The following is a 14,319-nucleotide window of genomic DNA, read 5'->3' as shown; positions in this document are numbered from 1 at the left end:
TCTACCGTGCATGCTGGTAGCTGCACGATCCTTGAGGCAAGCTCAAGCAACCTTAATCCCTCTCCAACAAGCTCCATCCTCCATAGCTGCGCTAGACAAGAGAAGATTAGAGAAGAGAAGAAGATGAAGAGAGGAGATGGGGAGCTTCTTCTCCTCAATCCCTCACTCTCACACACTCACTCCCTCACTCCCTCACACTTACTCACTCCCTCTCTCAAGCACAAGCAAGAAGGAAAGAAGAGAAGAAGAAGAAGAAGCTTTTTGCCACACACAAGAATGAGCTTCTCATTCACTTTTCAACTTTATATACAAAACCCTAAATCCCTTTTGGGCAGTCCCCCTTATCCCCTTTTTTACATGGCCGACCGTGGCCTATCGGCCGTGGCCTAGGCCATTTTTCCCCTTGTCCTCCTGTCTTCCTAGCTTCCTTCCTGCCACTCATCTACCTTTACAATTTGCACAGTGTGAGAGCCTGGCACTCTTTAAAATAACTGTTGGTGTGACATGCGCTCTTTTACACGAGTATTAACTTGTGCTTCTCTTGTGCACCTTTCTCTTTGATTTAGGACTTTCCTGCACTTCTTGTGTTTCTAGATTCTTCTTGGCGCGCCTTCACCTTTCATTTTGCTTTTGCCTTGGCTTTGTCTTCTGCTTGAAGTTTTCCGGATTTTCCACCTTTGTTCATTTGAGAGTTAACACATAAGAAAAATGTCATGCAAAATGAGGATGAGAAAAATTGTGAAGTAGTGGAGGGGAATGAGGAGGAAAGTCATGATTAGTATTATGATCCTATGGTCAGCATTTGACCATGGTGGTTACTACATAGATGTCATTCTTCTTCAAGTTTGTGTTTCATCTCTCATGATGCATGGACTAGCACTAAAGGAGACAATACTCTTAAACTCAAGGGGTTTATTAATGGAAGAGTTGCTCATATCCTCATCGATACATGAAGCACTCATAGCTTTGTAAATTTTAGATCCCTTGAAGGGCTGAAATTGTTTCCAATTGTAATTGAGTCTTCTTTACAAGTTTGGTAGCTAATGGAGCTCATGAGATCAACCATAAAACTTGCCCTCATATTCTTATTGTTTTATCTTTAGCATGTACCAATCAATCTCATTGCTTTGGAAATAGGTCTGATTGATATAGTACTTGGATGTGACTAGCTTAGACACCTTTGGAGTTTTTCAACGGACCTAGAGAAGCAACCGATGGATCTTGCGTGGAAAGGACAGTAAGTAGCATTGCATGGAATTGAAAAGAAAAGCGTGGAGCTAATTAGACTAAAGAAGATTCCAAAGGAGATCAATGCCAAGTCATATATCTTTGTACTTTTGTTGTCAAAAGGGGATGAAGAATAGTCTTTTAGATCTTCCAAAGAAATGGATCCTTGCATTTATAAACTATTGGAAGAGTATAAAGATGTTTTTCAGCCTCCTTCTTTGCCACCAAAAATGTGAAGTAGATAATCCAATTGACTTGGCTCTTGAAACTAAGCCTATCAATAAGCCACCTTACGGGTTGTCCAAGTGTGAAAGAGAAGAGATGGAAAAAAAGGTGAAAGATCTTTTGGATATGGGTTTCATTCAGCCTAGTTAGTCTCCATTTGCTTCACTAGTGCTATGAGTTAAGAAGAAGGATATATCCTTTTGTACATGCATAGATTATAGAGACCTCAACAAGTGCACCATAAAGAACAAATACCCCATCCCTTGCATTGATGATATCTTGGATGAACTCAAAGATGCTAAATTATTCACCAAGATTGATTTTTATTCAAGTTATCATCAAATTAGAATGAAAGAGGGGGATGAGTGTAAGTGTTTGAGGCATGGTTGGAGTATTTCCAACAAGCTGTCCCAACCCCACCCTCTCCTTCATCTTGACATCATGTGGATGGACATGGCACCCACATGAGGCTTGAAGTTGTGCAAAAGGCAAAATACATTGTCATAGATATTGTCACTCTTCCAACTCACACATCTCACAAGCTTCAACCTTTAGATGCATCCATTTTCAAACCCTTCAAATCATGTTTCACAAAATGGAGAAATTTATTGTAGCTGCGAACATACTCTACTCGGGCATCAAAGGGAGATCTTGCTGATATTTCCTCAAGGGTGCTAGTAATTGCATGCATCGATTCAAACATAAAGGCCAGATTTTGTGCTATTGGAATATGGTCTTTAAATCATGACATATTGTAGTATGGGGATTTGCCGTGCAACAACATGGATATGCATGAGGTGGTGGTAGATTTGGAGACAGAAAATGCAAAGGAGAATATAAAAATCCAAGATCCTCTTGATTGTAGTCAAGTGACATAGCACCGCCATGTTTGAGGAATGGGAGGGAGGTATTGCCAAACTGCTTTCAAGCATGGCTACAACCAACCAACTAGAAAATTCTCCTCCATTGACATCAAATAAAACTCTTGATCCTACCACAAGTACAACACCCAATCTACTTGAGTTGCTACAAGTGCCAAGGGTGGATGTCACCATCAATGGGGTCAATGTGGAGGCTTTTGTAGACTACTCTCACTCTCTTATACTCGCATCCAACCAATACATTGAATCTATGAAGGCCAAGAATGCCAAGAAGTTGGAATTGGAAGTAAAAAGGAGGAAAGACGAATCAAGTGGCAACAAAACAAACAAGCAAAGATGGTTGCTGCCTGCTACTGTCTTCTGATCCCATGTTTAGCAAGGTACCTGTCAAAGTAATTAGACACATATTCCATTAGGGCCAAAAACGCATAAAAAATGGCACTTGTAAGAAAGTGATTAAGTTGCTAATTAGTTGAGGTTTAGGAAGAATAAAACCTCTAAATTTGGTTGTCCAGATGTGATTAATGAGAGAATATTTGGCTCATTGAAGAGGCCGGCCATTAATTGCCCTCATCTTTTAATCCAGGTCAGGGGTCACCTTTTCGGCCGTTTATTGTCTTGGAACTCGAGAGATTTTGTATTTTCGAGATTTTCGTACGAACTTCGCATTTGTTTGCTCCCGCATTTTCTTTCTATACACTATTCTCTTTTACCATTCCTTTTGTTGCACTTACTTCCTACCACTGTGAGATTCTTGCTCGGTTCATTTGCTAGAATGTCTAGCAATACTACTTCAAATAACACAGGTGCAAGCACACGTAAATACAAGCTATCTATTCAGCTAGATCCGACTTACACATCTTGGAGAAGTATACATCATCGAGTATTGATAGATGAGATTGAAGCCAACAGGTTGCGAACACAAGGAATGAAGCATATAGATTTGTGGGTGGATGGAAATATCTATCCCAGGGATCCTTCTATAGGTAAACCACCTCCTTTTTTGAATGTCCATGACTATATAAGATATGCTGGAGAAGGTTACAATGGAATGCTTGGCTACTGTATGAGGTTATACTCTGCATCTTACACATATATAGCTCAAGTGCACGAAATGAAAAAAGCACTAGAAACTACACAAACAAATATTTTAGAGTTGACAAGTCAGATTGATATTTTGAAAAATGTTAACAACTCATTGCAGGATAAGCTAACACGCTTGAGAGAAACTCCAGTAGGATTTAGAGAGAGGAAGAGACCATTAAAAAATATAACCAGCTTGTGTGAGAGAGCAAAGAAAAGGAGACTAAATCTTACAAAGAAATATGTCTCTAACATACTAGGCATAAATATCCGAGAGAATGAGGAAAGAATCAAACTTTTGAAGGAAACCATGAATAAGAAAGACATTTTGAGGATTCTTAAGTCACCAGAAAATGTGGATTTGAGAGGTCCAACTCTGAGAGAGTTAGTGAAGGATTTAAAAGGCATAGTGAAAGCAAATGAAATCGTAGAGACATGTGATACTGTGGGTATAAGTCGAAAAGGTTATCGTGCTATCTCTAGATTATGGTTTAAAAATCTTAAACGCAATAGGGTAACTACATTTGGATTGCCCCGAGCCCTTGCAGTTTCGACTGCAAGAATTTCCATGAATCGCAAGATTCCACATGTTTTTGGACATTACATTCACATCGAAAGGTCTATGTCCTATGAAAAACAAAAAAAACAGGCAATTTTTTATTACAATGAGTTTAACAATATATGGATTGATCTAAAAAAGGTGCAAATTGCAATGGTTCACATGTATAAAATCACAGTAGAAGAAAGTTATGGTGTTCTAAAGTTTGCCCTAAAGTTGGATGAAGCATAGATTCAAAAGGGACAGAAGATGGAAAGAATTAGCATTTGCCTCATGAACATGCCATTGGACCATGGCAATGGCGAGGGCAAAGCTCCATTGCATAAGATCCAATCCGAGATGGAGATTTGGTGGATTGGTGCAGCCCAGGTACCAATTGAAAATCATCAAACGTTGAAATGGTTGTTCAACCATACAGGTATTCCAAATATCATTAAGTCTCAAAGTGAAGGCGAAATGTTGGTAGTTGATGGGGTTGGTAAATTTAATGTGGAATGGCATATGAGTGCTGATTTGAAAATAATCAAATGTATGCTTGGAATATGTAATGGTGCAAATGCAAAATATCCTTGCATTTATTGCATGGAAAGTATTGGATCCAAAGATTGGAGTAGCTTGCGACCAGTAAGAAGAGCCCCAAATAGAGACTCTATAGATTTGAGTAAATTTAAAAACATAGAAGGCATTTGGGATCCCATTCTTTCCATCTCTCTTAAGAATGTTCATATTTGTACTTTGCATGCAGAGATTAGAATAATCGATAAGCTTCTCAGGTTGCATCTTGACTACACATATTCCATTAAGCCATTATCTTTATTAGATGAGTGTATTGATAAATGCGAGGCATTGCTATCGAAAATGGGATTTCATGGGGGCCAAGTTCACTTGAGAAAAGATCCAATACTTTCAGGAAAAACAAGAGATATCTTGGCCGATGTCTCTATGGGAGGCTCAAAAGCTAGACGATTCTTAGGAAACCATTCAGGAAGGCAGGTGAATGCGGCTTGGGAGTGTTGGAGAGAGCTATGTGAGATCACAAAAAATGTTGCAAGCACGCCGAGCTTGCGTTTCTTAGAATGGAGATCTGGATACACCTTGATGTTTTTCTGAAACTCCTCAGGCAACATAAGACAACATATACATATGCGGAAGAGTTCAAAAGATCAATCACAAAGCTTGTTCAGGCGATAAAAGAGGCATGGGGAGAAAAAGATATCACTTTTTATCTGGTAAAGTAATAATTATTTAATATGGGCTTATTTTGATAGGTTTTTCAATTGGTATAAAATTTGTGTTACTTTGTATTGCAGCATATTCTTCATATTCATGGACCTTTCTTTGTGGAGAAGCATGGCCCCTTAGCAACTTATAGCAACCAAGGCATGGAAAAATCCCACTATCAAGCACGCACAAGTTATTTTCGAAGCACAAGGCATGGGGGAGGAGTTACAAAAAGCAATGCTTTGGAGGAGCTATTCAACTGGTTTTTTCGACGACAACTTAAAAAAATGCAAATAAAAGACGACAATGACACATGAGCAATCACACTTTTATATATAAGAGAATATATACAAAGCTAGTTTTCCAAAACTCTCATATTCTCTTCCTCCTCAGGAATCTTTCCTCTATATCGTAGAAATTTTTTTCTCTTGTAGCCAGCTATAGATTTTACATCAGTTTGGTCTGCAGCTAAGGCGTAGGATGAAAACGCCAAAAAGTATCCTGCTCTAGAAGCAGAGTAACCTGGACCGTAGCCAAAAATCCTAATTGCTGCTCTGACAGTAAAATGTACTCCTTGTCCTTGAAAGGTATACATGGTAGGGAAGGAACAATATGGTGAGAACTCTCATCAGGTTGAGGGTTTGTATCTCCTTGGCTCTCCTCAATGATAGTCTCAGCTTTGAAGTGAGCAACATCCAAATTCTCAGCAATAGAAGCCTCAAAATCTGTATCTACAACCTCCTCTGTTTCCTTTTCATCTACTAGATCATCTAACATGCAAAAGCTGGCAGACTTTGCTCCTTCCAACTGTTGCTCCTCAGCTTTCACAGGGTATTTGACAAGGCTGAAAACAATAAAAGCAGCAGATTTTCTCATCATCTTGCAGTTTTTGGAATGAGTGCAGCAAAATATGTCTCTTGAATAAAACCTCTCCAGAGAGTGGACCCTGCACTTTTTAGTAAATACTGACTTTTCATTTCCTGTTGACCCAATGGGAACATGGACATATTCAATTGTGCCAACTTCAACAGAAGGACGTGCAAGATTTTCAAACTCCAAAAAGTCCTCCACAATATATTTTTCACAAGATTTCAGAACTTTGTCAAGTTCCCAATCAGGATTAAACACATTTTTCACAACTCCATAGAATGAGAGATCCATTCCATTCTGAAGCATAAAATCAAGTAGCCTCTCTGATGGAGTGATATCAGTGAGCTCTGATACTCCTTGACCTCTCACTACCGACGTTCGCTTTCCTGGAGATGTACTTGACCTTCTCACACTGGTGGCAGAGGATGGAGAGGAAAAAGAATCACATGTTGATGCCCTTGAGCCTTTTGAAAGCCTTCTTCTTTTACCAGTTCCTGGAGAAACCTTGGATCCTAGGAATTCTATGGGTTCAGACATGTTTACAACTTCTGCCGATACGGCGCGATAAGAGAGAAATGAATCAGACGGATAGGCCCCCTCGCGCCGTATCGGTGATTCCAGTAAGAAGCGCGAACGCCACAACGGTGGTCACACGAGCTTGGGCAGAATGAGCTTGAGAGGAGAGCTGAAAGAAGACTCTGCAGAACCTCCAAAACGACGCGAAGAGAGAAAAGCGAAGAAGGCAAACAGTCGCTCTCGCGCCGTATTAGCAATACAAACAGAGCTCCCGAAAAACCGAAAAAAAAACGTACGGATAAGGAACACACCCTTATGTAGGCGCGGAATTATGCCACCTGGCAGTATTCGTTGGTTTCCGACACGTGGCAGTAGCCGTTGGCCAACACGTGGCCGATAACCACGTGGCAAAGAAGTGGACCGGTTGTTACTTGACACGTAGCACACGGACCATAAATGCAGATACGTGGCACAATCAGCGTCGGACACGTGTCCGACACGTATCATGATTGACGTGGGTATATAAGTGGTGATTTTTCCTACGTGTACACTTTTCATTTCTCGAGCTCTTCCCGCCTTGCTTACCGATACGGTGCGATACAAGACTTGCTTCTTCTCCGTTTCTTAACTCTCGCATTGTGTCGGTGGTCTTTCGGCTCGGTTCTTTATTCGCTAGTAAAAAAGAGGTGTACCGATAAGGAGCGAGGGCATCCGAACGCTGTTCTCGTTTCCTCCATATCGCGCCGTATCAGCAGTTTGGTCTCACAAATACGGACCAAGTCTATTGACATTCCGCTTTTGTAATTGCCAATACGAAGCGAGGGCGTCCATACGCTGTGTTCGTTTGCTCCATATCGCGCCGTATCAGCATTTCGGTCTCACCCTTGTGGCATTGCCAATACGGAGCGAGGGCGTCCATACGCGAGGGCGCTGTTCCATTATGCTCGTTTTGTTCATATCGCGCCGTATCGAAATTGCTCATTTCGTCCCTTTTCACGCCAATTAGCCTGTTTAATTTACTATTTCTGGAATTGTCCTTCTGGTTGTTATTTTTGCATTTCTGGATGGCAAGGACAAAGCAAACTGTAAGAAGAGTGTATCTGGATGGGAAGGACAGTGGGGGTAAAAGAAAGTTAAAATTTGATGAATCTGAGGAGGAGCCTTCTTCCAAGTTTACTGAAGCTGGTCCATCACAGGCCCCAGAGCATTTTACAACAGAAATCCCCCCTACACCTGGTGTTGGCCTTACATCTTCTATAAATGTTTCTTCTCCTGAAGTTGAGGAAGCAAAGGGTGATTCTTGCCCTGTGAAAGACTCATTCCCTACAATGGCACCTGAGGCTACATCTGCTGAAGCCACTGAACCTCCCAAGCCACAAAAGAGAAAGAGGAAGTCCAGGTTCTTCTATATGCAGAGATGTTTCAGTGAGATAAGGAAAGACGAGAGAGCTACACAACATGTCATTTCAAAAGCTGCTTTTATAAGGGTCGTTAAAGAGATCTCTGATAGATTGTCTCAAGTGGCAACTGTCTCTGGTCTAAATAAGAAGTGGCAACTCTCAGCCATTCTTGCCCTGCAAGAGGCCGCAGAAGATTTTGTTATTGATTTCATGAACGACGCTTACATTGCTGCCGCCCATGCTCATAGGATCACCCTTATGAATAAAGATTTTAGCATCATCAGCAGAGTCAGGTATAGGTTTGACAAAATGCTGAGGCCCTTGCCTTCCAATGATAAAAAAGCCTTTGAAATCCTTAACATTCCCCCAAAATTGTCCAGGAAAGAGAAAAAGCTAAATGTTGAGGATGTTACTCACCTTTACCCTACAAGGGGTGCCACCCAGCAGGAGGCTTTCTTGAGTGAAAAAAATCAGGAGGTGCTTGAAACTGAAGACGATGTTTATAAGAGGAAAGCCGCATTACTTGCTCCCATCAACAGCGAGAGGATGGGCAAAGTGTATGGGCAGATTCTTGTGAATGTCTCTGCGGAACCTGAGGAGGAATATCTTAGTATATCTCCCGAGGACAAGCCCATGTTGGAAAAAAGGGATGTCCAACTATCTGACTCCATGGTTTTTTGTTGCATAAGGTAAGGTTTATATATATATTTTTTTGCGTAAGTTAAGTCTTTTTGGTTCAAGTATATTTTGGATGAAATTTGTATTGAATAGCTTTTGCTGTTGTCTGCAGGGCATTGGTCTCCTCGCTCACTCTCGATATCCGAAGAACCATATACATTGTTGATCCACTTCTCTCTGTGAAACTTTTTGCAAAATCTGGTTCTAATATTTCACCATTTTTTCGTAGCTTCGATAGTGTGACAAATTACCACATCTTTTTCCCTTATGTAGAAATGTATTTTTCTTTTTTTGTAGAAGAAAATTTATATTCATTTGCTTTCACCCTTCTACTCACCTCTTTTATGAATTTGCAGAGGGCATTGGAGTCTCATCTACATTAATTGTCTTTCAAGGGAAATTATCTTTATGAATTCTCTCAGCGGTGTTCATGGTCAAGCACGAATGTATGTTGAAAGAAAATTACTTACTTTGATTTTATTTATAAAGAATATTTTGAACTTACAAAGCTTCCTTTTGCAGTGTTGGTAGACTCGTTTCTACATTTTTGGATACAACATACGAGGATCTTGCTGATCCTCAAAGGCCCTATACTTTTCTTCTACAAGAAGTTCCATTGCAAAGCGATGCGCATTCTTGTGGATGGAGAGTAATCTCAAACATTTGCAGAACAGTGGATTCAAAGTTGTTACAAATAGAAGGAGTGAATGTAAGTTAATTTCATTTGATGTTTGTGCAACCCTTATCATGATTTCTTTTCACTGACTTATAACATTTATTCTTACAATGTAAGGACTATCCCGAATCATATGTTTGGTGGATAAGGGAGAGATGCATCGAGCTGATTCTGGACAAGGCAATCACACCGTATGATCCTGACTCCTCTCTTCCTCCCAAAACTTCAATGGCCAAGGGTACAAGCAAGGGAAAGGTCTTGGGAAAGGGTAAGGACAATGGCAATGGTAAAGGCAAGGGCAAAGGCAATGGGACCACTGCTGCAGAGTCTAAGAAAAAAGGAATGCCAATGCTCTCTCCTCTTAAATTTGATCCATCCCCTCTTAAGCCCCAAGAAAAGAGACTACCTATAAAGGTGAAATTTTTTCAACAATCAAAGAAAGGCCCTGTGAGAAAAAATATCTTTGAAGAAATCGATAAAGAATGAAAATAGCAAACATAAGCATACACGAGCCTTATTATTTTGGCTTTGTACATTTTTATGCAATTTTTGTACCTCATTGTGTAATGAAAATTTTCACTTGTAAATCGAATGTAATGTACATTTTATTTATACACATTCGAAAGGCAACTTGCTTCCTTATGAGTTCCCATTAAAAAATATCTTAAGGACAGTCTATTAAGATAAATTCCTGCCAAGTTTTTCATTCTCAAGGCTCAAAACTCACAATTGTGGGAGACAAACAACTCGTACAAAAGACAGAGCGCTCGGCTCTTTTACCAATTGTTACACCATTCACTTTGAACTTATATCTAGGGGATGTATTGTCTAGCAATTCCAAGGTATCCCTCACATCTTTCAGACTCCAATTGGAAGTAACATTCACCTTCTTTACTTCTTCATGCGGCAAAACGTGCACCGCAAGTTTATATGGTGTGTAATCTGTATCGGAATCCAAGGGAACCCAAATACCCAATCTTAGTTTGTATCTCCTGTAATCAAAGCCCAAAGCAAGAGTTTGGCAAGGGATACTGTAAGCCAAAGCCAAGGATTGAGGGCATGCACTGCACCTCAAGATATCACCCTTATGATCGCACTCTCTAGATTTCCAATGCGTCCCTATAGTGTTGTCCAAATCCTCTTCCGAAAAGTTTCTACTTAGCCAGGATACCTTCGTTCTTTGTAAATTTGCTGTTTTGAAGCAAGCCACGAAGATATGGAGGGGTACAAACCATGATAAACGTATTCTTCTTGAGATCCTTCCAGCTGTCATGGACTTTTTAATATCCTGAGATATTTTGAATTTGAAACTCTGCACTGTTACCTTGTCAGGAATCTCCCAGTTTAGAGATGAAAGACTTGGCAATGGCAAATCTTCGATATTCCCATACCTATCCGCTTTAGAGGGAACCACATACTGTGCATAATATATAAAAACCTTGCATTCACTATAAAAAGACACAGTTTGATCGGCATAAATAATGTCTGCCAATACCTTATGAATGGCATGGAAAGTCCCACTTAGGCTTTCCACAGGTTGCCATTCAATACTTGTTGACGGAAAGATATCTACAATGACGAACTGTTTGTTAGAACTTGCATAAATGGAAGAGAATTATATACGTTATTCAACTTATAACTTACAATGTGTTTGTTGGGGAACACGTTCGTTTGGAGGCAAGTGCATATCCTTGGCCATGTAAACATGTTGCACCTTGACAAACCAGCCTTCGGGCATAATTTTGAAGGCAATGATATGCCCCTTCCAGTGATGTTTTATATCTTCTCGTTTTCTTCTTTTCACCTTATGAGAGCCCTTGCAAGAAGGCAACATGGTAACCCAATCGTTTACAGCAAAGGTTTTGGGCTCAAAATTTCCATCTACTCCCTGGCTATAGACTGTGCAAGAGTGTATTAAATGAGAAGGGCGCCTGGAGGAAGCCATGAAAAGAAAGAAAGCGCAGAGAAAGAAGCTCAAAGAGGGGTGAATGAACTAAAAAGTAGCGCCAAGAACCCAAATGAGTATGTATTGGGCGTCAAAAACAATATTGAAAGATCTCCCGACTTTCAAAAAACTCATTATTAATTTCATCACATCTCTGTCACGTATTTTGTCAGATTTGTAAGTAAATAACGTCTTTGGGACTCCAAAACATGTCAGACTTTAGGGGTTTTGGCTAAAAAAGAAGAGAGAATCACGAAATGGACTCCACTATCTCTAAAAAAGAGGAGACAAGAATACCATATTCTTGCACACGTGGCGAACTCTCTTTGGCCCTTTCCTTAATCTCGTGATTAACAAAAGTGCATTTTTTGAAGCGTTTTTGGCCCTAATGCTCCACTTCTATATGATCTAAGACATGAAATTTTACAGCTCATCAACATGCTTCTTGAACTCTTTGAATGCATCAATTACATCATCCTTATGTTTCAATATGTAAAGCCAAGTATACCTGTTGAAATCATCAATGAAGGATGCATATTAATGAGCACCACCAAATGAAGCATTATGAGACATACCCCATACATCTGAATGTACCAACTATAAGGGTCGTGAGCTATTTCGTACATGTCTCATAAATGGAAACCGTGCTTGCTTTCCAAACTGACATGCATCACATACATGTCCAAATTCATGATACTTGAACTTAGGTAGTCCAAGCACAATCTCCTTCTGCTACATAGATTTCAGCTTTTGTACATTCATATGGCCAATCCACTTTATGCCATATCTCAATATCCCGTATAGCACCATCATCATGTGCAAACATGGTTGCTTTCAATTCTGGAATTGATGCATCAAGAGTAAACATTCTACCATCTCTTCGGCCTCTAGCAATCAATTTGTAGCCATTATCATATCTTCAACAAAGCATCCATCTCTATTAAATCTCACTTGCAAATTTTTTTCTACAATCTGTCCAACTGACAAAAGATTCTTGGTTATTGTAGGTACATGTAGTACATCATGCATGCTCTTTTTTTTGCCATCAGGTATCAACAATGAAACAATCCATGTGTGTGTTAAATGTCATGTTGGGTGTAATCCCCAGTACACACATAACCATGTGAACGTGCAACCATCTTATCAAACCATTCTCCATGGGGTGTCATATGATTTGAAGCCCCTGAATCAATGTACCATCTCTCATCTCTATTCTACCTAGATGCATTCTTAAACACATGCTGCATGGCAAACAATCTATCAACCTGATCATCAGAAACTCCGCTAGATGAAGCATAATTTCCATGGTGTCTACCCTTGGCTTTCATGTCAGCCTACTTCTTATGACAATCTTTGGCTATATGCCCATATCTACCGCAATAATGATAGTCCTTGTCTCTGTTTGATTGATCATCCAACTGCCATGAACCAGATCCACCACCTCTACCATGGGGTGATCTCCCCGTGCCTCTAAAGCTGCAAGATCCACGCTGGCCCTATGTATTTGTGCCATGCCAAGCATTCTGTTGATGTTGTCCATAAGCATTTCGAGTGTCTCCTTGACCTCGAAAAGAGCCACGGCCTCTTCCGCCTCTACCATGCTGGCTAGAGTAAAGAACAATGTCTCTGCTTTGAGACATACTAGAACATGTATTCAGCCCAAGCTTAACTTCCTCATGCAACAACAAAGCAATCAGATCATCCCAATCAGGGGATTCATCTCTCATAGAAATAGATGTATCAAATGCTTTATACTCTTTGCCAAGTCCATTCAATGTCACTACACTCATATCATCCTCAGACACTGAAGTCTAATGGTGGCAAGCTGATCCTCTATGTTCTTGATCTCTATAATGTAGGCTTGAATGCTTTTGCCATTCCTAGACATGTTATTGAATTGTTGCTTTAGCTGAATATTTCTTGCATGTGTTACATTTTCATGATTATTCATTAGTATGTCCCATGCATCCTTTGGGGAATTGCATCCAGTAATCTTGTATAACCCTAACTTGTAGCTATACACCACAGCAAAATGGTGTAGTAGAAAGGAAAAATAGGGCACTGATGGAATCAGCAATAGCTATGATGAATGAGAAGAGTTTTCCAAATGGTCATTGGGCTGAAGCAGTAGTGATTGCTATCTATGTATTGAATAGAACCCCTACAGTAGGGATTCATGATGTAACTCCATATGAGAGGTTGTATGGTCATAAGCCTGACATTTCACACTTGAAGGTATTTGGCAGCATTGCATATGTGCATGTTCCTTATGAAAAGAGGAAGAAATTTGGTCCTAAAGCTGTCAAGAGTGTGTTCCTTGGTTATGCACAAGACCAAAAAGCTTACAAGTGTTACGTACCGTCTACACATGAGACATTGATTAGCAGAGATGTTGTTTTTGATGAGCTGGCATTGTGGTATGGTAATCCAGTTGCAGTGGCTACTGATGGATTAGTCAATACTAGTAATGCTAAAAATATACCTATATTGAGTACATCTATGCACATCCACTATCACAGATATGTCAGTGAGGGGGAGATTGGATAAGGGAAAATAAAAGGGAAAAGAAAAGATGCTTGAGGATGTGACAGGTCTACTTATAGTAGGTTATGAGTTGTCCAGATAGCTTGGATAGTGAGTTGGGGCATCTGTTATGACACCTAGAGCAAGGCAGAGTCGTTATGTACTGCCTCATGAGAGGCAAGCTCAGAGTGAGCCACAATTACAAAGATCCGAGAGAGGCAGAAGACTAGTTGACAAATTTACATACACTAGTTATTCAGCCTGCCATTATACATAAATGGCTAGTGTGACAGGTTACAAAGAACCTACAAAGTTTGATGATGCAGTTACAAATGATAATTGGTGTGCTGCCATGGATGAGGAGTATGCCGCCCTAGCTGAAAATGTGTAATATTCCGATTTGCTAAAAAAAAAACACGCATGAACCACCTCTAGAAGGGGAGGCCAAAAGGATAAGTCATGAGGATGATTAATGACAAAATTTTTTAATATTCCCTCTCTCCTCCAGCCGACTG

The 14,319-nt window shown here is 40.1% G+C and overlaps 2 protein-coding genes across 2 annotated transcripts; both read left to right on the top strand.

Annotated features, from left to right (window-relative positions):
- The first annotated feature begins 7,897 nt into the window (after nucleotides 1-7,897).
- LOC148018807 (uncharacterized) lies at nucleotides 7,898-8,957 on the top strand. Its single transcript, XM_087701261.1, has 3 exons — nucleotides 7,898-8,671; nucleotides 8,773-8,899; nucleotides 8,934-8,957. The coding sequence occupies exons 1-3, from the start codon at nucleotides 7,911-7,913 to the stop codon at nucleotides 8,955-8,957; spliced, it is 912 nt and encodes a 303-aa protein (XP_087557387.1). The 5' UTR covers nucleotides 7,898-7,910.
- Nucleotides 8,958-8,984: 27 nt separating this feature from the next.
- Nucleotides 8,985-9,837, top strand: LOC148018806 (uncharacterized). Its single transcript, XM_087701044.1, has 3 exons — nucleotides 8,985-9,106; nucleotides 9,183-9,369; nucleotides 9,454-9,837. The coding sequence occupies exons 1-3, from the start codon at nucleotides 9,069-9,071 to the stop codon at nucleotides 9,820-9,822; spliced, it is 594 nt and encodes a 197-aa protein (XP_087557170.1). The 5' UTR covers nucleotides 8,985-9,068; the 3' UTR covers nucleotides 9,823-9,837.
- The last annotated feature ends 4,482 nt before the right edge of the window (nucleotides 9,838-14,319 follow it).

The sequence above is a fragment of the Lygodium microphyllum genome, chromosome 20 (assembly GCF_053477565.2).
Source record: "Lygodium microphyllum isolate KBCC chromosome 20, Lygodium_microphyllum_v1.1.10, whole genome shotgun sequence".
In the NCBI taxonomy this organism is placed as follows: domain Eukaryota; kingdom Viridiplantae; phylum Streptophyta; class Polypodiopsida; order Schizaeales; family Lygodiaceae; genus Lygodium; species Lygodium microphyllum.
Note: the sequence above shows the minus strand (reverse complement) of the source record. Positions and strands in the feature narration are given on the sequence as shown.